Source organism: Nelumbo lutea, chromosome 3 (genome assembly GCF_056320005.1).
Source record: "Nelumbo lutea isolate HS-2025 chromosome 3, American lotus-T2T, whole genome shotgun sequence".
NCBI lineage: Eukaryota > Viridiplantae > Streptophyta > Magnoliopsida > Proteales > Nelumbonaceae > Nelumbo > Nelumbo lutea.
The window spans coordinates 33,087,472-33,106,648 of NC_142686.1; the positions used below are offsets into that span (position 1 = coordinate 33,087,472).

At 40.3% G+C, this 19,177-nt stretch overlaps 2 protein-coding genes and 1 pseudogene across 9 annotated transcripts in view; 1 reads left to right on the plus strand and 2 right to left on the minus strand.

The window, feature by feature from the left end:
- The first annotated feature begins 1,061 nt into the window (after positions 1-1,061).
- LOC148864102 (Cwf18 pre-mRNA splicing factor) lies at positions 1,062-13,617 on the plus strand. 2 transcript variants are annotated; one of them, XM_088976814.1, is made up of 5 exons: positions 1,062-1,287; positions 1,636-1,807; positions 12,710-12,842; positions 12,940-13,054; positions 13,229-13,617. In XM_088976814.1, the coding sequence occupies exons 2-5, from the start codon at positions 1,644-1,646 to the stop codon at positions 13,282-13,284; spliced, it is 468 nt and encodes a 155-aa protein (XP_088832940.1). In that variant the 5' UTR covers positions 1,062-1,287; positions 1,636-1,643; the 3' UTR covers positions 13,285-13,617. The 2 variants fall into 2 exon arrangements, with proteins under 2 accessions (XP_088832940.1, XP_088832939.1); XM_088976813.1 differs by having other exon boundaries at positions 1,105-1,408.
- Positions 11,376-11,908, minus strand: LOC148864103 (uncharacterized; annotated as a pseudogene).
- Positions 13,618-14,342: 725 nt separating the features above from the next.
- The window catches only part of LOC148864104 (uncharacterized), a 35,985-nt gene continuing 31,150 nt past the window's right edge, over positions 14,343-19,177 (minus strand). For 6 of the 7 annotated variants that reach the window (XM_088979552.1, XM_088979556.1, XM_088979557.1 and 3 more), the window contains 3 exons: positions 18,992-19,146; positions 15,827-15,928; positions 14,343-14,744 (listed from right to left, as the gene is read on the minus strand). In XM_088979552.1, coding sequence (XP_088835678.1) covers positions 14,597-14,744; positions 15,827-15,928; positions 18,992-19,146 — 405 coding nt within the window. In that variant the 3' untranslated portion in view covers positions 14,343-14,596. Of the gene's footprint in view, positions 14,745-15,826; positions 15,929-18,987; positions 19,147-19,177 lie in introns of those variants that run through there. The other variant, XM_088979559.1, reaches the window with a different exon arrangement.

Consider the following 19,177-nt stretch of genomic DNA (forward strand, 5'->3'; position numbering starts at 1 on the left):
ATAAAGCAAGTTGGTAAGGTCTTCTCTTGGTTGTAGCGGAGACTTGAGATTGAATCCTGCCTAAGCCTGGGTTGGGGAGGTTATGAGTTGGGGGATGTGCTACCCTTCCATTGTGTAGCCCTTCAAGATTAAAAAAACCTTGGCTTTATTAAGAAGCGCCCCCCAAACCTTCTTAAAATTTTATTCACTAAAAAACAAAACAATAAGCCTTTTAGTTCAACCATTTCAATTGTTATGAACTTATGATGATGATGATGATGATGAAACCGCGATTAAAGTTCATAAAAAGATTAGATTAAAATTGAATCATGATTCCAATTAGGGTGCATTTTGAAATTTATTACTGGTCTGTTTATATTTGAGTTATGTTGCAGCAACTACGATGCATTTTTTATAGAAATTGATACAATATAATTCAAATGTAAATGGACCATTAATAAAGTAACACAGTAGAATGATGTTTTCTTGAAAGCTACATTATAATGACATATTTAGGGCTATCAAAGTATTAATGATAAGTATATCTACTAAAAACATATACCATAGAACATGAATAGATGAAAATTAATGTAATTTCTCTTTGTTATGACTGATTAGTTGAAATTTTAATGCTAGCATATAGTAAAAATTTCAAAGTGCACTATAATTTTAAATTTCCTCTTGAATTATATTATTTTTTAGGATAAATTACAAAGACTCCCTTCACTATGGGCCAAGGACAAATGCCCCTGAATTTTTACTTTACAACAAATACATTAAATTACCAAAATATTCATCTAAATGTTCCTTTTCTTCTTAAACCCTAATTGACTAAAAATATATCCATTTTCTCCAAATGAAAGGACTTCAATGTTCATAAAAAATTAATTGAATCATAAATCTTTCAAATAAATAAGAAATTAGTCATTTAGGAATTTAAAAAATTTAAACAACTGAATGAGAATTTTTTATTTTTTTAACTTATTGAGGAAAGTCTAACAGAGGTATATTTGTCGTAAGGTTAAAGTCTAAGAGAATTTTTTTTTAACTTATTGGGTTCTTTGTAATTTACCCAATTTTTTAATCCACACCGACATAAGGCCCAGGCCTAGAGGCCCAGTTCGTAATACTAAGATGTGGTCATGTGGAATCTACTTTAACCTCGTTAGTCGGTACCTCACCGATTTTCCTCTGAAACCAGAACCGCTGAGCGGAGTTGAATTTCTTCGATTCTTGGCTTGTTTCTACGATTGCGAAAGCGGGAGCTCGTTTCGTGACGAAGGGGCGAGGAATAAGGTTTTTGGTTTGGTAAGCTTCTCTTTTTCATTTCTCTTTCTTTTCCCTTTTATTCCTTTTCACTTCAATTTTTCCCCCGATGGGCCTTTGGAGTTTGGACCTTCAAGCCATGGCTTCTTCAGGAGAATTGCAGGTAGAGGTCTTTTTTTTTTTTTTTTTTTTTGCACGACTCCTCTTTCCCGTCTCTGCTCTTGTCGATACATGTTGCCTCGTGGAGCCGCGTCCTCAGTCATAGAGGGTGAAAATGGAATTGGACCCCAATCTGGTTCGAGTTCCCACGGATTTCACCATCTAGCCATCTGGATAATTAGTAGATTGCGCGTGCTTATTTTCGTCAATTTTTTTTTCCATGTCATATAGGTGAAGCCATGACTACCGAAGAGGACTCAATCGAGCAAGCTGCGGCAGCTCGACGTGAGAGGCTGAAAGCTCTTAGAGCAGCTCAAGAGCTTCTAAACACTCCGGATGAAGATTCGACTCAAAAAGAATATAAACCAGAAGAGGAGGATGCAGATGAAACTAATGAAGACAAGTAAGTCTTTTTACCTTGTATCCTCACCTTTTTTTTTCTAGTTGTTTGAATCTGTTTTTCTGACTCTTTACGTTGCTTTAAGTGTCAATTGTGTTGGAACTGATTAAGAGCGTGTGTGCTATATGAAAAAAAAAAGGTTTCTATTGTTGGTGTGGAGAATATAAAGAGGGTGAGAGGGTTGGGGAGGGGGGACAGGAGAAGCATGTTGCAGAGCATAGACCGATCCCAAGTTTATGGAAATGATCACCACAAGGAAACAGGCCTTCCATGTCGGTCCATTGGAGGGTATCATTTTTGGAGAACTATACTTTCTTAATTATGTTATTTTCCTACAGCTTACAAGCAGAAGTCAAAGAAAAAGAATCTCTAAAAGCATTTATCTGCTTTAGAATAAATCCTTATTACTTATCAGACAAAAAAGCAAGGAGACATTAACTAAAAGTATTATATTAAGGGTAGCACACTAGGTGAAGACAATGGACCTGTTCTCAGATCTACATTGGATGATTTCTTCCGGAATTGGAGGGCAGTTGCAGGATCGTCATGGAAAATCCAAAATTAAAAAGGAATGGACCCCACCAGTAAGGGGATGGTTGAAGTTGAATTTTGATGGAAGTGGTTTGGTTAATCCGGGGCCTTCTGTAATTGGGGTGTAAATAAGGGATGAGAATGGGGTTATACTTGTGATGTACTCAGGTCCAATAGCTGAAGGAGATTCAGTCAAGGTAGAATTTTTGGCAGCAGTATTTAGGGTGCAAAAAGTCAAGGAAATGGGAGGTGACAGATTTTTATTGAAGGTGACTCCAAAGTAGTTGTCAGTTGGTTAATGAAGACTAGTACTGCTTTATTGGAACTGCAGAAATGAAATCAGGTGCTTTAGATGGTTTTCAAGAGACATGCAGCTAGAAGTCCAATGTGTACAAAGATTGACTAATTGTGTGGCTAAATAGGGGGTTAATAGGCAACAATTATTTTGGGCTCAAATGTAAAAAGTAGTTTTTGAGGTGAGTTAGCAGGGGTTATGCTCACAAGATCTATTTGTATGGTAAACTAACATCCTCTTGTAATGCTTGATTGCTTTTAATTAATGAAACTAGCGGAGGGGGCCTTGCCTTGTAGGGGCTCGCTCATAAACTATCAAGCTCGAGCTCGATTCGAATTAGATACTTGAGCTCGAGCTCAAAAGCTCGAAAATTTGAGCTCGGCTACCTTTGATTGCAGGTCTCTCAAGCAACTGAGGTGCCGAGCCGAGGTCTCCCTCAATTGTTGAGGTGCCAAACCGAGGTCTCCCTCAGCTGCTAAAGTGTCCAGCTGTCCCTAGCAGGCAAGATGTCGAGCTAAGGTCTCCCTTAGTTGACAAGGTGCCGAGTTGAGATCTCCCTCAATTATCGAGGTGCTGAGCCGAGACCCCCCTCAGTGACCGAGGTGCCGAGCCAAGGTCTCCCTCAGTGGTCGATGTGTCATCTAGCTCAAGCTCAATTCGAATTAGAGACTTGAGCTTGAGCTTAGAAGTTCGAGCTCGGCTCGAACTTGAACTCGACTACCTTTGATTGCAGGTCCCCTAGCAGTCGAGATGTTGAGCTGAGATCTCTTTCAGTTGGAGAGGGAGTGGCATTCTTGTAATTTGTAAGAGAAAGAGAGTTGGTAGGAGAGAGAGTGGCATTCTTGTAATTTGAAAGAAAAAAAAGCAAGAGAGAGAATTGGTAGGAGAGAGTGGCATTCTTGTAATTTCTATGAAAAAAAGGCAAAAAATACTGTTAGATTCCATTTCCCTCATCCTCAAGCCTTCTTACGTACACATTTCACCTTAATATATTTATATAGATTCTTCATATTGTTACTGATTAAAAAAAAGTGATAAGGAATTGTTGTATATATCAAGGTTTTTTAAATACTCAATAAAAGTTTCCATTACCAATCAAAAAATTATGAATGAAAGAAGTTCAGATCTAAAATAAGAGAGAGAATAAAGATAACACCTTTACAGATACAAAAGAGATAGAGAAGGCGCACAGGTAACTTCAAAAGAAATTTTTTGTTTCATTAGTTCTCATCTCTTTTTTATGATAGTTCTCATCTTAAATTTCCATTATGATGACTCTCTTTATAGTTCTCATCTCCCTTCATGGACTCTAATTTTGACTAAAAATCTAACCAAATACAACTCCTAATTGCCTTAAAACTAAGGCAAATCCATAGGGAGCCTTAAATAAGGATATAGACTTCTAAAACAACTTTAGAACTAAACAAACCAAACAAACCTTAAAACGACTCCAAATTGCCTTAAAACTAAACAAACCAAAACCAACCCCAAGAGAGAGAAAATAAAAAAACAGGTTCAAATGTTGCCACTGACTGATACCCTATCATAGGTTGAAGATAGAACTAAAATTGAAACTTTGTTAGGTGCTAATTACAGGTCTGGAGCTATCTGGGATCCCATAATTGAAAGGTTCAAGATGTAAGCTAGCAGGCTAAAAAAGATACTACTTTTCAAAAGGAGGTAAAGTAGGCCTTTTACAAAGTACCCTCTCAAATCTGCTCACCTGCTGGCTACTATTTGTCGTTGCTCACCATGCCTTGTTTGCAAACATGTAGAGAAACTTTGTAGAGACATTTTTAGGAGGGGCCTAATGATGGGGAGAAAGTTTTTCATATGGTTGCATGGAATAGGGTGTGTGAGTCCAAGGTGAGGGGAGGACTATGAATAGGGCCTTACCTTGCAAGTGGAATTGGAGATTTGACCTCGAAAAATAATACTTATGGAGGAAGTTATAAGTGGTCATCTTTTTTTTTTTTTTTTTTTTCGATCAATAACAGTTTCATTAATTCACCAAAGAGGTTACATAAGGAAGACAAACACACTTATCTTCCAAGTACAATCAAGAAACAAAAGAATAGGTAGAGACAAAAAATTACAACTTAGCCCAAAACATTTTTTCCATCTCCCGCACCAGCCACTCAATTTTCCTCCTCTGATTACTGTACCACCATAAACCATTGTTGTCTGCATTCAGCCACCCTATCACCACCTCCGAATCCCCTTAAATTAAGATTTTTTTGATGTTCATCTCCTTGGCTTTCTGGACTCCTTCCATAACTACAAAGATCTCAGCTCTAAGAGAGTCACTCACTCCAATTGGGCCTGAGAACAAGGCAAAAATGACCCCATTCTCCATCCCTAAAGACACCCCCAATCCCTGATTGTCCAGGGTTCCCCCTACTACCATCAAAATTTAATTTCATGAACCCAGCAGGTGGAGGTGTCCAAGACACGCTCATTACTGACTTGGTCTGTGTGCACTTTGCTATTTTACCCCTTTTCCTACGCCACCTGAAAACAGAAGGGGAAAAAAGGCCCTGCAGATCTAATGGAGGGTTCCATCTACACCCAAAGAGGGAAAAAGCTCATTCCCAAATTGACCTTACAAAATGGCAAGACTCCAGTAGGAAAAAACCAGTCTCTCCATCCGCTTTACATAGAACAGACCAATGGGGTGACAAGCAAGTATTGGGCCGCTTCTTTTGGAGTAGATCACCAGTGTTGAATATTTCCAAATAGGCTTACCAACAAAAACTATCAACCCTAGGAGGGATTGCTCTGCACCAAACCTCATCAACAGGGAAAGGGGGGGTTACAGGACTGGTGGACTGACTTAGGACTTTGAAAAAGGAAGCACAAGAAAAGAAGCCAGTGAGGGTAGGGGTCCAAATTCTAGAGTCCGCCCTTGTGGGGTCTAAGACAACATTATCAAGAAGTTCAAGAAGGCTTGAAATATTAGCAAAGTCTAAATCCCTTAAGGCCCTTCTGAGACCCAAATTCCTCCCAAGCCCAGAATTGGAAGAGGACGGGGTAAGGAAGGATGAAACTGGCTCATTTTTAAGATCAGATAGAGCATACAAAGAAGGAAATTGATCCTTTAGAGGGGCATTCCCCACCCAAGTTTGTTCCCAGAATTTTATGAAGTTACCGGAATTCAGATCATACCTGATATTGGGGGAGAATACTAGAAGTAGATCGTGAATGGATTTCCAAGGAGAAAAGCTTGTAGCTTTGTTTCCAGCATCCCAACCATTGTGCTCCAGCCCATGTATACTTGCCACTATTCTAGCCCATAGCTTCTCCTTCTCCAAGGGGAACCTCCACAACCACTTCCCTAGAAGAGCCATATTCCTTCTCCTAACATTCCCGAGTCCCAAACCACCACAAATTTTACTCCTGGACACTACCTCCCAGCTGACTCTATGGTCCCTCTTCTCCTCTCCCGGCTCCCACAAGAAGTCTCTCATCAACTTCTTCAACCTATTAGAAACCTTCACTGGGATTTTGAACACAGACAAGAAGTAGATGGGTAAATTAGCAAGCATGGCCTTAATCAATGTAACTCTTCCACCAAGAGAGAGGTAATTCTTTTTCCAAGAGACCAATCTTTTTTCAAACCTTTCCACCACCGGGTTCCAAAAGCTCTCCCTTGTAGGGTTGTCACCTAATGATAACCCTAAGTAATTCAATGGCCACTCTGACACTTCACACCCCAACACTTCTGCACTCTCCCTAATCTCTTCCTCCTCCATATTCACCCCCGTTACACAACTTTTCCCAAAGTTCACCTTCAAGTTAGACATTTGCTCAAATAGTTGTATCACCAACTTCAAGTTCCTGATAAAGCTCACATTGCCACCTTCACAGAATAGAATCGTGTCAGCAGCAAACTATAAGTGAGTGAGGGGGGTTTTCGTCCTCCCGACTCTCCAACCTCTAACGAGACCCCTCGAGTTTGCTCTGTGAATCAATTTCCCCAGGACCTCCACAATTAGTATGAACAAGAAATGAGAGAGAGGGTCTCCTTGTCTTATACCCCTACTGGCTGGAAAGAACTCTACCACTGTCCCATTCACTAGCACTGAATAATGACAATTCCGGACACAACTCATGATCTAATTGCACCATCTACCACCAAACCCAAATTTGATCAAAACTTTCCTCAATAATTCTCAATCCACCAAGTCATAAGCCTTTTCCAAGTCCAACTTACAAACCACTCCCTTCTTGTTAGCCTTCTTAAAGTTCTCCACACTCTCATTAGCAATTAAGATTTAATCAGCAATTTGTCTTCCACTCACAAATGCTCCTTGATTTTGTGCGATGATGTCTAGAAAAACCTCCTTCAACCTCAATGACAACACCTTAGCAATGATCTTGTACAACCTATTAACCAAGCTAATTGGCCTAAAGTCCTTCGGGTGGGAGGCATCTTTCTTTTTTGGAATTAGAGCTATAAATGTAGAGTTCACACCCGGATTGATAATTCCTCTCCTGAAAAACAAACTCCTTAAACACCAGCAAAAGATCATCTTTCAAAATATCCCAACAGTCTTGATAAAAAGCCATTGTGAACCCATCCGGCCCTTGAGCTTTTGTTCTATCCATAGAAAACATAGCCTCCTTAATCTCTTCCAAATCAAATCTTCTTTTCAACCTTCTCCTGTTCTCCACCCCTACATTTGGCCAATCCAAACCTTCTACCCACACCCTTCTACTTACCGGCCTTCTTAGAATGGATTTAAAGTGCTCCACATAAGCCCCGACTATCTCCTCTTGTTGTGTTAACTCAACTCCACCTACTACGAATTTCGAGATAAAGTTCCTCCTCCTTCCATCTGCCAAAGAGTGAAAATACCTAGTGTTTCTGTCTCCCTCTTGCAACCATTTACACCGAGATTTTTGCCTCCAGCTTATTTCCTCATGCAAGAAATCCTCTAACTGTCTTCTCAAGCCTCTCCTGAGTTCCTTATCTTCCTCTCCAAATTCTCCCCTTTCTTCTTTAGAGTCAATGTTTTCAAGTTGGTCGATTGACGCTTTCTTTCTTTTTTCTAACCTCCCAAACTCCAAAAGATTCCACTCCTTGACCTTTGCCTTCACAAATTGTAGTTTCTTATGGAATCTTACCCCATCTCAATCCACCATTGGGTTACAGTCATACCACCACTCCCTTACTTTATTGGTAAAACCAGGGTGGAGTAACCACATGTTTTCAAATCTAAATGGGGCGGGTCCTCCACTCCTTTCCTCCTTACAAATCACTATGGGCCAATGGTCCGAGGTCACCCTTGTGAGAGCTTTCGAAGCCAAATTTCCCCAATGTTCTTCCCAATCCAAAGAGAACAGGAATTTATCCAACTTAGAGCAGATGGGACTAGATTGGAGATTTGACCATGTAAATGTTTTGTGGGCTAAAGGAATCTCTTTAATCTCAAAGGCATCCACAAACTTGTTAAACTTTCGCATGCTTTTTGTCACCCTCTGATTAATCTTATTGGTTTCCTCCGAGTATCTAATCACATTAAAGTCCCCACCCACACACCATGGCCCATTCCACAGTCCTCCAACATTAGCCAATTCCTCCCACAACTCCTTTCTCTCTCTGTGGTCATTTGGTTCATATACATTTGTGAGCACCCATACATAACCATCCTCTTGTTGCTTAAATTTCATGGAAACCGAATACTTCCCAATCAGCTCCTCCAGGCCTTCAACCGCATCCCACTTCCGCATTGTTACAATCCCACCCGACGCACAACCCACGAAAGAGCAACCACCCAGCTAACCCCCCTGGCTTTCCATACACTCCTCGCCCAACTATTATTAAACTCCATTCTCTTGGACTCCTGTAACAGAATAATATTTGGGTCATACCTCCTTATCACCTCTTTTATTGTTGCTTTTTTTCTTGCATTCCCTATTCCCCTCATGTTCCAACTAAGTATCTTCATTTCCACTTCTTTCTTGACTCCCTCTCTACCTACCCACTACTTTCCCCCTTTTCTTCTATCTCCTGTTGCCTCAAACTTCTTATCCCCTTCTACATTTCTTTTCAATCTCTCTACTTCACTAAGCTTCCTCTTCTTTGTTTTTATCTCCTTCTTCCTCTTTTGTAGACCTTCTTTCAGCACATTCAGATCTTCCAGCCTACACCCCATCTTCTCCACAAATTCTGCTATCATGTCCTCTTTCACCGAATCCTCCACCCCTATCCTTCCTGCACTTCCCCTCCAATTCTGCCCCCTACCCTTCCCTCCTCACCCCTCTTCTCTCCTCTCCAACCATCCCCCCTCTCTTGTTACCTGCCTCCAGCCATGTTCTCTCCCCACATTCCTCTCCCACTCTACCCTCCTTCCTTTCCTTCCTCTCTACTGACCCCTCCCCTCTTCCTTCCTCCCCACCCCTCCTCCAAGTCAGAATTCCTTCAACTTCACAAAACACTCTTTCAATGATTTCCCACACTTTTTCATTCCTATACCTCTCTTCCCGCTCCTCCCCCAATCCTTTACTTCCTTCTCCACTACCTCGGACAATCCACCATCTAGCTTGGCTGCATATTCATGGGCTACAGTACATGGCGCCGGGACGGAATTTGGAACCAAAGACACAGGAGACACATTAGTAGCACAACCCAAATTCACTTTGTTACCTGGGATTGATAGAAAGGTTGGAAAAGGACTGTTCCCGGCCTCCCTCTCTTGTTCTAGAGGTTGGTAAATGTCTGTCTCCCTGAGTTGGTTGGAAAGTACTTCTGTCCTTTGGTCACTCTAGTGATCTCTCCTCTCTACCCCTGAATCACCCCTAGGAGGTATGTTCCTGCTCTGCTTCAGGTTCTCCCGATTTGCCCCTTCTGGTGAACCTTGCACACTCTAGATTCCTAGTCCGATTACAACCTTCACCCTGAAATAAGCTTGCAATATTCCACCCATCCATGCCACCTTCGACATAGCCACCTCCGTCATTTACACTACCCACGCTGGTACCATCATTTGAGCTTTCGTCCAAATCTTCATCTTCCTCACTGCATTGCACCCAGCCTTCATCCGCCTCTTCCCTCTCTTCTGCTCTTTCCCTTGCATATCTTGGATTCGGCCTATCTAAGGAGCGTCGCCCCTTCTCCAACTTCCGCTGCTGCGAACGTCCTCCGTCCATTCTCACCATTTGGGACGAAGATAGACCAAGTTCGCTGTCTAGTAATGGTCTATGTTGTGTCTCCTTACCCCGACCCACGTGACAACTTAAGTTATCACGTGGGTCATTCGAAAAAGACCCGTGTTCGGTATTAGGCCCGCTCAACCCGCCCACGTGGCCACTTAAGTTGTCACGTGGGCCCTTAAATGAGTGGCCCGGTTCATTTTCAAACCCACCCACGCGACTTTTTAAGTTGTCACGTGGCTCCTTCCAAATTTGTCCCAGTTTAATCTTCAGCCCACCCACTACTACCTTCACTGGCTCGGACCAAGCCATTCTGCTCCCAGAAGCAATCTGCTTCTTTGTCACGTCAGCATAAGATGAACAGCCCGCCCTAATTTTGTCTAATTCAAACCTGTTTGAATTAATTTCCTTAAATAGGTTGCCTACTGTTTGGTTTTCCCCAGCCGACACAGTAACCCCAGATTTAACCTTCATCTGCTCCACCTTTTCACCGCCCTCCCTCTTCCCTCCACGTGTCCACCACCCTGCCATCTCATCATCTTCAACCTTAGGACCTCCTTCCCACCACGACCATTTGACTTCTGAAGCCATCCACACCTTGTACCAAGCTTCATCCGAACAGATATCAAAGAACCTCGGCAAGTTCTCGTGTCTAACACCAGCAACATGTAACTCCACTGCACTCAAGTTACGTCTATCAGCCTTCACTAAAACACCTCCCAGGCTCTGCACTATATACTCAAGGACAGGGTCCCGCCATAGGTGAAATGGAAGGCCTATTAGCTTCAGCCAAACACACCCATCTTGAACTTCGACTTCATTGCAGATTGGGCTCCAGTTCTGAACCTGTATCAGAGCTCCATCCACCACAACTGCTTTGAAGCTTAGTTCCCGGTTGCCTACATCAAGCACGGCTTTCATCTCCGCAAAAGGGAGCAGCATTGCTTCATTCCCAGCACCTATCTGTCCTGCAACTGTACTCAGAACCTTCTTCCAATCTGTCACCCCTTTATCAGCCACTAACACCATTCTTTTCTTCCATTCCTCCTTCCCCACTCCTACCAATATTCTTCGATGAATAGAAGAGCAAGCAACCACCATTTCAGGACTCAAATGGCCTTGCACTTCTACACTCCCAGAGGTGCCAATGCTGCCTCCTCCTGAGTTTTTTGACTCTGGTCTTCAAGATTTTGGCCAGTTGCCTTCCCTCCATCCACTCCCTTCTCTTCTGAAGCTACAAGGTAAGACTGCAGCACCTGCACAAAAGCCATCCACCCTTTCTGCAATCTCCCTTCCGGCACACAAAGCATTTGTTTTCCATTTGTTCCAAAAAACTCCACCACAGTGACGAACCACCCCTTCTTGTTTCTATTCAGTTCTGTTACATATCTCTTGCCTGGAACTGACATGGAGTTTTTCCAACCATTCAACTTACCAGAGTTGATAGCCCCATCTACGAAACCTTTCATCCATGCTATAACCTCCTTTGACACCAACACTGTCGCCCTGTTATTCTCTCTGATTTTCAGTACAACCTTGCCTTTGGTCCTTTCCTCTTCGAACTTGAACGTCTTGGCTTCAATCGACACCTCAGACCTCCATCTTCCTACTGCTCTGAAACCTCTCTCGCCCTCCATAGAAATTCCTTCGCCGCATTATGAAGTCAGCTAGCTCTAACAAAGAATCCTTCGAGTAGCCTGCTTCCTCAAGTACGTGTCAGAACTTGCTGCCTCTGCTGTTCAGACATAAATGAACCAGTCAGATCCCGCAACACATCTAATATATCATTGAAGGCGACCTTCCCATTACAATCCGTATCATAAACCTTGAATATAAATTCGATTTTCTGTTGCAGAGTTGCACGAGAACTAAAGGCAGACAAGAATGCCACGAATTCCTTAAAATTCAATCCATTGACCATCCTTAATAATCTCTGACAGAGATGATTGACAGCGAACTCCGGCACAGACAAGAACTCCTCTGCAGAGATGAATCCAGCACCATTTCGATCGAGCTGACAGAACCTTTGGTAAAGCAAAAAGGCATACCAAGTAGGTATGGTTGCAATGCTCCTGGACTTCTTCAATGTCGTATTGAGTAAGCATAGACTAAGTGTTTCCCATTGTCACAGAGGCCGGGGAGAGAAATTTCCTGAGAAGCAATAGAAAGAGAATGAGGTCTGTTGGTGGATGAGGAATCCTAATTCCAAGCTCGATAATGGAGGCTGGGAAACAACTGGGTCTTCTGGAGAAGGGAAAGCAAAAAAAGAGAAAAACTTCTGCAGGCAAGTGGTCATCTTTTTTGACCAGTAACTATTGAGAATTTTATTAGTTATTTTTTCAGCTTATTCAACGGACGTCATTCACAGTTGGTAGCAATGGCACATTCTGCAACTTCAAGGCCTAGCATTTGTATCATTGTATGGGGTGGTCTCCTCCAGATGTAAACCAAGCCAAAGTAGAAAATATTTTTAAAAAACTTTAAAATATTAAAAATCCAAAATAGCAAAACGTTATAAAATTGCCATCAAATGATGAGTCTAGAGAAAACTGATTTCTTTTTCTATGGGTTCTTTCCTTATTTCAATGCCCGCATCAGTAAATCACTGAGATTGATTAACATGCTTTGCCTTTGGCAGTGACTTTGATAGGTAATAATTCCTCTAGAGGTGGCCATCTCATGTGGCTGTTCATGCATATGAACACTTTTTTTTTTCAATTAGTGCATTGATGGTTTTGTTAGCAAATAGTGTTGCTGGATATATTTCATTGTAATTTATTTTTGAAGGAACCTTGTATTTGATCAATGTTGTATTAAGGTGTATGATGAAGCTGTGCTTGATTTATATTTTAAGGACCTTGTTGATAAACATTTATATTTGGCATTTGCTTGATCTGTTATCTTAATTGCGGTGGTCTTTGCAGGACTCTGAACATGAAGTTCAGGAACTACCTTCCTCATGATAAACAGCTTCAGGAGGGTAAGCTTGCTCCACCAGTCCTACCAAAATTTGAAGATCCAGTTGCCACTGAGCCACCTCCATCACAAAAGACCGAGGTTCTAGTTCTTCTACTATAAAACATTTGCATTATGGATAATGATGAGGTGTTTTACCCTCGTCTTGCTGCTTAACTGACTTGGAAGAGTTGAACAGGATCCATTTGTAAACATTGCTCCAAAGAAGCCTAATTGGGACCTCAGGAGGGATGTGCAGAAGAGACTTGAAAAGCTGGAAAGACGTACTCAGAAGGCAATATTCCAACTTATGGGTAAGTACTTTTTGTGCATCAACTATAGTCAGTTGGTAAGGAATATATTGAAACTTATGGTGAAACAAGATTTATGCAGAGGCTTAGCTTAGTTTTTAAAATGAACTATCTTTCCTAGGAAACAATTGTCTTATTTGTTTGCTTTACCTTCATTGTTGTTGATTCGTACTGCAGAAGAAGACAGGCAGAAGCAAGAGGCTGAAGAAAATGGAGCTGCTATTGAGGATTAGAAATTAGAAATGAAGTATTGTATTGCCATTTTAGTAGCCACCATTTTTTGGAGAGAGGGAAGGCTACTTGCCAGTCAAAAATCTATTGCCTATGATTTGGTTGTCTAGAGAAACCAGATTTGCCAAAAGAAAGTAAAGTTCATAGGTATTATGGGGAGAGCCCTTCCGTTGACTATAAATCTATAATGAAGTCGTGTACATTAACTTCAGAAAGGGGGAAGTGGATATCGTAAGTTCTTTGCTTGAAATGGTTGTCATTGAGAATTATGAACCACCATAACTACATAGTTCATATTATGTTTCTTTTCGCATGGGAGTTTTAGAAACCGGAAATGCGTTTGCACCACTATATTTCCTGATAGCTGGAGTAATGACCTTTTAGAATAACTATGATCAGTTTCACTTTTCTCTACTGTTCAACCCATTTCCTTGGCCTGGGCGGGTAGCCCTGGTTCTTCTAGGTCCATCGTTAACAGATTACATTTTCTTTTTGTTGAAGTTTTTTGGTGGTATTCCGTGTGCATGTACGAACTTTCTTATATACTGTTGTAGCGAATGCCAGACGTCAGAAAACCATTGTATAGATCAAAAGCGATTAAATCACGTCTGAACAGCTCATTCCTAAGATTCAAATTTCAAAATATCGCGCAACTTCTACATTGTAGATTTGCCCACCCCTCGAATGTTATATGCAATTATCTTCGTGATAATTATGACTGTTACTTTCAGAATTGTTAGCGCAGTACCATAAATATAGCAATCAGGAAATGATTTGGCTGGGTAACATGGTGCAAAATCCAGGCATTAAACATAGACACGCTTCAATATTGAGACGGTACCAGCTAGCTTGCTGGTAAGGAGATTTGGGATAAAATCCTACCATGGGTTTGGTGGGTTTCTGGGTTTTGGGGGAGGTCTTCCCCCCGTTGTGTAGCCCATCTGCCTAACAAAAGAGTTCTCAAAATTGAAAGCCACAAACAATTTGTTTTCTTCCAGAGTTCAGTGTGTTTCTTACGAACAAGTTTTCTTGTCACTTGATTAGAGGGGAAGAAAATGAGTTTTTCCATTTTTTTCTCTCCTTTCTTTTTTCTATTTCAATCAATGAACGCTTTACACCACGAAGTTATTTGTACACGAAGCTCTGCCACTCCACTCAGGCTATTCATGGGCATTGGGGAAAAAAAAAGAAATGGAAAAAAACAAGGCTACGGACATGAATTTTAGTACACAGCCGGAATACTCGTAGAGTCTTTCAATTGGCTTCTCCATAAAAGCCGGTCCATCGTCTCTATAAGCTAAGCAATCAACTTGTCTATGTTTTATCAGGCTTGCGATGGTTAAATCCAATTTGACCCTTGATATTTTCCTCATTCCATGAGGGGCTTATAGAAGGAAGTTGATATTCATCAGGTTTCAGTGCCAAAGCAAAATCTGGCAATGCAGGTGCCTTCTCCATAATCCTGCAACCAAGAGTGCATACCTACATTAGAGTCCGCAAGAGAAATCTCTCAATTGAATGTGTACCAACTTTTTTAAAGTAACTATTTGTTTCCGGTAGTGTGAGCTTGTCTAACACCACTGGTTCCAAGCCCAGATAAAGGAGGGTTTGTGTCAAGTAAGTAGCTGGCACTAAAACTTCATGATCATGGTCCCAATATATTTGGGAGAAGGCTTAGATGAAAAATTGTGACATTACAACATTAGAGAGAGAGAGAGAGAGAGGAGAGACGATTCAAGTGCACAAAACATATTTATGTATATGCAACTACGTATCTCCAACAAACAGTTTTAGGCCAATTGAAATAAAATTTTGGGTAACAATATATAATCTAAAATTGGTCCAATAAAAGAATGAAAAAATGAGTATGGCAGAATGTTGGACAGTTGAAGAACAGTATATCCAAAAAAATGAGTAGCAGAAATGTGAATGCCTGGATGAACGAGTAGTTAAAAAAACTAGAAAAGACAGTTAAAATGAAATCATATGAGAGAAAACGCAGATTGAGATGGTTTGTCACATGCATAGAAGAATATCTACAGCACTTGTTAAAAAAATTGATCTGTTACAAATTGAAGGTGGCTAGAAGAGCTAAAGACCCAAAAGGACAGAATGGCGAAACAGGATTATGTAGCTGATCCTGTAAATTAGGACAAGCTTTAGATGATGACAATGGCAATGATGATGAAAATAATGGAAAAATGAATATCACTTGGTGCAGTATATGGATGCATGTATATGTAATATGTAGCCATAAACACGTTATTTATATGAATTTGTCTAACATGGACAAGTAACTTGGATGGGTACTTTTTGGATTAACACTGTAAACTCTAGATGAAGATTACTTAATTGATGATGGAATAAACCCACCAACCTAAACTGAAAATTTCTCAATTTCTGGTCAAGGTTCAAATAAGCCTGCTCTAAGCCCTGACCATTGAGGACCAAGACAACTGTACCTCCCTCCTATGCAGAGAGAGAGAGAGAGAGAGAGAGAGAGAGAGAGAAGATAGCAATATCAAAAATATATACATATTTTACCTTTCATTACTGTAGAGATCACGGTTGATCCGCACCTTGCTGGAAGTATCCTTGGGAATCTTCTCAGAGAGATACTTCATGGTTCCCCAAAGAGGTGGATTCCTATACCACAAAATGCCAATACAAAGAGTTAAAGCAAATTCAAGACTATAACCAAAGTAAACAAATATTATGATCTAGTATCCAGCAGGACCTTAGATTAGGGTTCAAGGAATTCCCCAAGCCCATTATCTTTAAGTTAAGAAGGCATTTGTTCTCTTTCAGAATGAACAATATCTCCACAAGATCCTGGGTGGTAACAGGGGGTTACCAGGGTTTGTGCAATGCCTGGCACTTCTTGTATAGATATATGTATTATTTTACATAATTAATTAGGGGTGAGCATATTTCGGTTAAAACCAAAAAACCAAACCATAATTTCAGTTTTGGTTCTTAGATTTGGAAGTTCGGTTAACCGAGAAAACTGATTTTGGGGTGTGTGTGTGTGTGTGTGTATACACCAAAATAACCTAAATAATTGAACAAGAAATTCGGTTCAGTTATTTCAGTATTTCCTTAATTCAGTTCTGTTTTTTAACCAAATAAACTGAATGCTCACCCCTATAATTTAAGGATCACAATAATTGATAAAAAATAGTATCTCCATAAAATTACACAGAGCCTCAGAGGTTTCAAAACACCAGTCTCCAACTTAAGAAGCAACACTCAAAGATCAAAGCCACGCATACCAAGTAACAGATTATCTACAAGCAAAATATCAGTAGAATAAGCATGTTGTACGAGTGACTAGTGGCAACATTTGACATGTAAGTTTAGTCTCTTGATTTAACGAGTGTTAGACTTTCCTAGATCAACAATCTGTCTATCTCGGACATACGCCAAAGTCCAACACACTAATTCTTGTCTACATTTCTATGTAGCATTTCCTCTTATCTTTTGGCTTATTTGGCATAAATGAACAGCTTATTTACAAGATAAATGCCATTTTCAAATAAAATGTTACTTGGTAACAAAGTCAACATTTTAGACCCCCTGTTTACAGGTATATGATGTTAGAATTCAAAAAATATGACCTATTTTAGTGGTGTATACTTTTCCATTGACATGATTGTGCATCCATGTTTTCTCACCTTGCCAAGTCAGTAACTTGGAGACACATTGCATTCCAACTCCTTTGCCGTCTCCATGCAATATTGCTTTTAACATTATCTTTTACAGTCAAATAGTAGGACTAAAGAAATATTCAAAATATGTGATCTTGCCCACCAGATTAGATCGGTTCACTAATAAGAAATATTCTAAAAGGAATTTACTGAGACGAACACCACATGTGTGCACCATTTGTCAGCTCCCCAGTAACCACTAAGCAAGGATTAGAAACCAGGTTTCAAGTGAATCCAAATGGAAACTTTGACTGAAATTTTGGTGTAGTCCTGGGATCAGGTCAAATTTCCAAGGAAAAATCAATTATACGTCATCTGTCATGGAAGATTAGAGAAGAAAAATCAATATGAGAACAAGAGTAGAGAGAAGAAAATCTGTCCTTAGGGTGTGGCGGCTCCCCACAGCCCTATATATATTAATGAAAAACTACATTAAGTACCCTTGCACCTAAGTACATTAGAAAAACTAGTGCATATGACACTCACCCTCAAGTTGGATCATACATGTCATACATCCCCAACTTGTTACATAACTCCTTGTGGTGCATATTAGCAATTTTCCCACTAGATTTAGTATACAAAATCCCCCCCCCCCACACACCTACTTTCTCGTGATTTTTTTTTTCCTGAAGGAAGGCTCTATTGCATATGTGATAAGACAAAAACACCTACTTTCTCCTTCTCTTCTACCCTAGTTCAATCATACCTGGAAAACAGAGCTGAAGGCTAGTTGAGATCAAAGAGAACTATCAAACTCTAACTGCTACCCCATGGGGTTTTTATTATATTAACGTTGAAATTACACCATTGCTCCTAAGACTAAAGACCCAATAACACTAGAAATAACAGAGCAATAAAAGTAAAAATACCAAACTAACCCTGCAACCAGCTTTATAACTCAACACTACCCCCCTCAAGTTGAAGCATATAAATCATAAAGTTCCAACTTGTTACAACTGTATTTCATCCATGCATGATTCAACCCTTTGGTGAAGAATCAGCTAGCTGATCTTCAAACTTTGCATAGGGTGTGACAATTTCTCCACTAACAACATTCTCCCATACAAAGTGACAATCCACTTCTGTGTTTGGTTCTCTCATGAAACACTAGATTGGAGGAGATGTGAATAGCCACCTGATTATCACAAAACAGTTTCATGGGAGTTGGAACCGCTGATCCTATCTCCTGTAATAAGTGCTTCAACCACATTAACTCACAAGTGGTGTGGGCCATGGCTCTGTATTCTGCCTTAACAGTCAGTACTGCTCTTAGCCACCACACTCTGCTTTTTACTTTTCCATGTAATCAAATTCCCTTCCACGAACACCCAATAACCAGTACTAGACTTTCTATCTATAGCTGATCCTGCCAGTTGTTTAAGGTGAAGCCTAAAAACAAAGGAAGAAGAGGAGAAAGGAGGAGAAGGGAAAAGAAGAGAAGAATGAATTTTGGTAAGAATCAATTCACTAATACCATTATCCATCAAAAAGATCCTTTTTTGAACAAAGTGTTTTGGACCAGGACATGAATCCAGCAGTGGAAGTGGCAAGAAATTACAAACCAGGAAAATTACATATATAAGATTGTGAAACTCCACATGCTTTAATGATCATCCACTCTACACTCCTGTAGATGGACTAAAGCAAAAAAAGGAAAAACTTCTTCTTTACTATACTACACTTGGACCAACCAAACAATTATCAGTTATGATTCTTAAGTCAGCTAAACTGAGCTACTCAAAAAATTCTTAATGGTCCAGATCGATGAACTGGTGGTTCCATCATGGAATATAGGTATAATAATAACCAATTCTTCTAGATAAGAAAATAATGCCATCAATTAAAAGTTCCATCACTTTTATTGTCTTAGAAGATTATGTAGGCAAAAGACAATTAACTCCAAAAACCTTTTTTTCTGATAAGTTATCTGCCACAAGTTGTGATTTAGTTATGGAAGCTCATAATGTGGATTCCGAAGCATAAAAAAGGTTTAAACAACTACCTTGATAGGGGAGGAGCCATGTTGAAGGCCTCACAAGCCTTCTTACTGTCTTTGAGAAACTCCTCTGCTACTTGCAAGGCAGCAACAGCCATACCATGAGATTTCTCTGTATTCCCCTCGTCAAGTATCAAACCATGATAATAATATGCTGCAGCCTGGAAAAGAATGGAATTTGCAGATAGATGC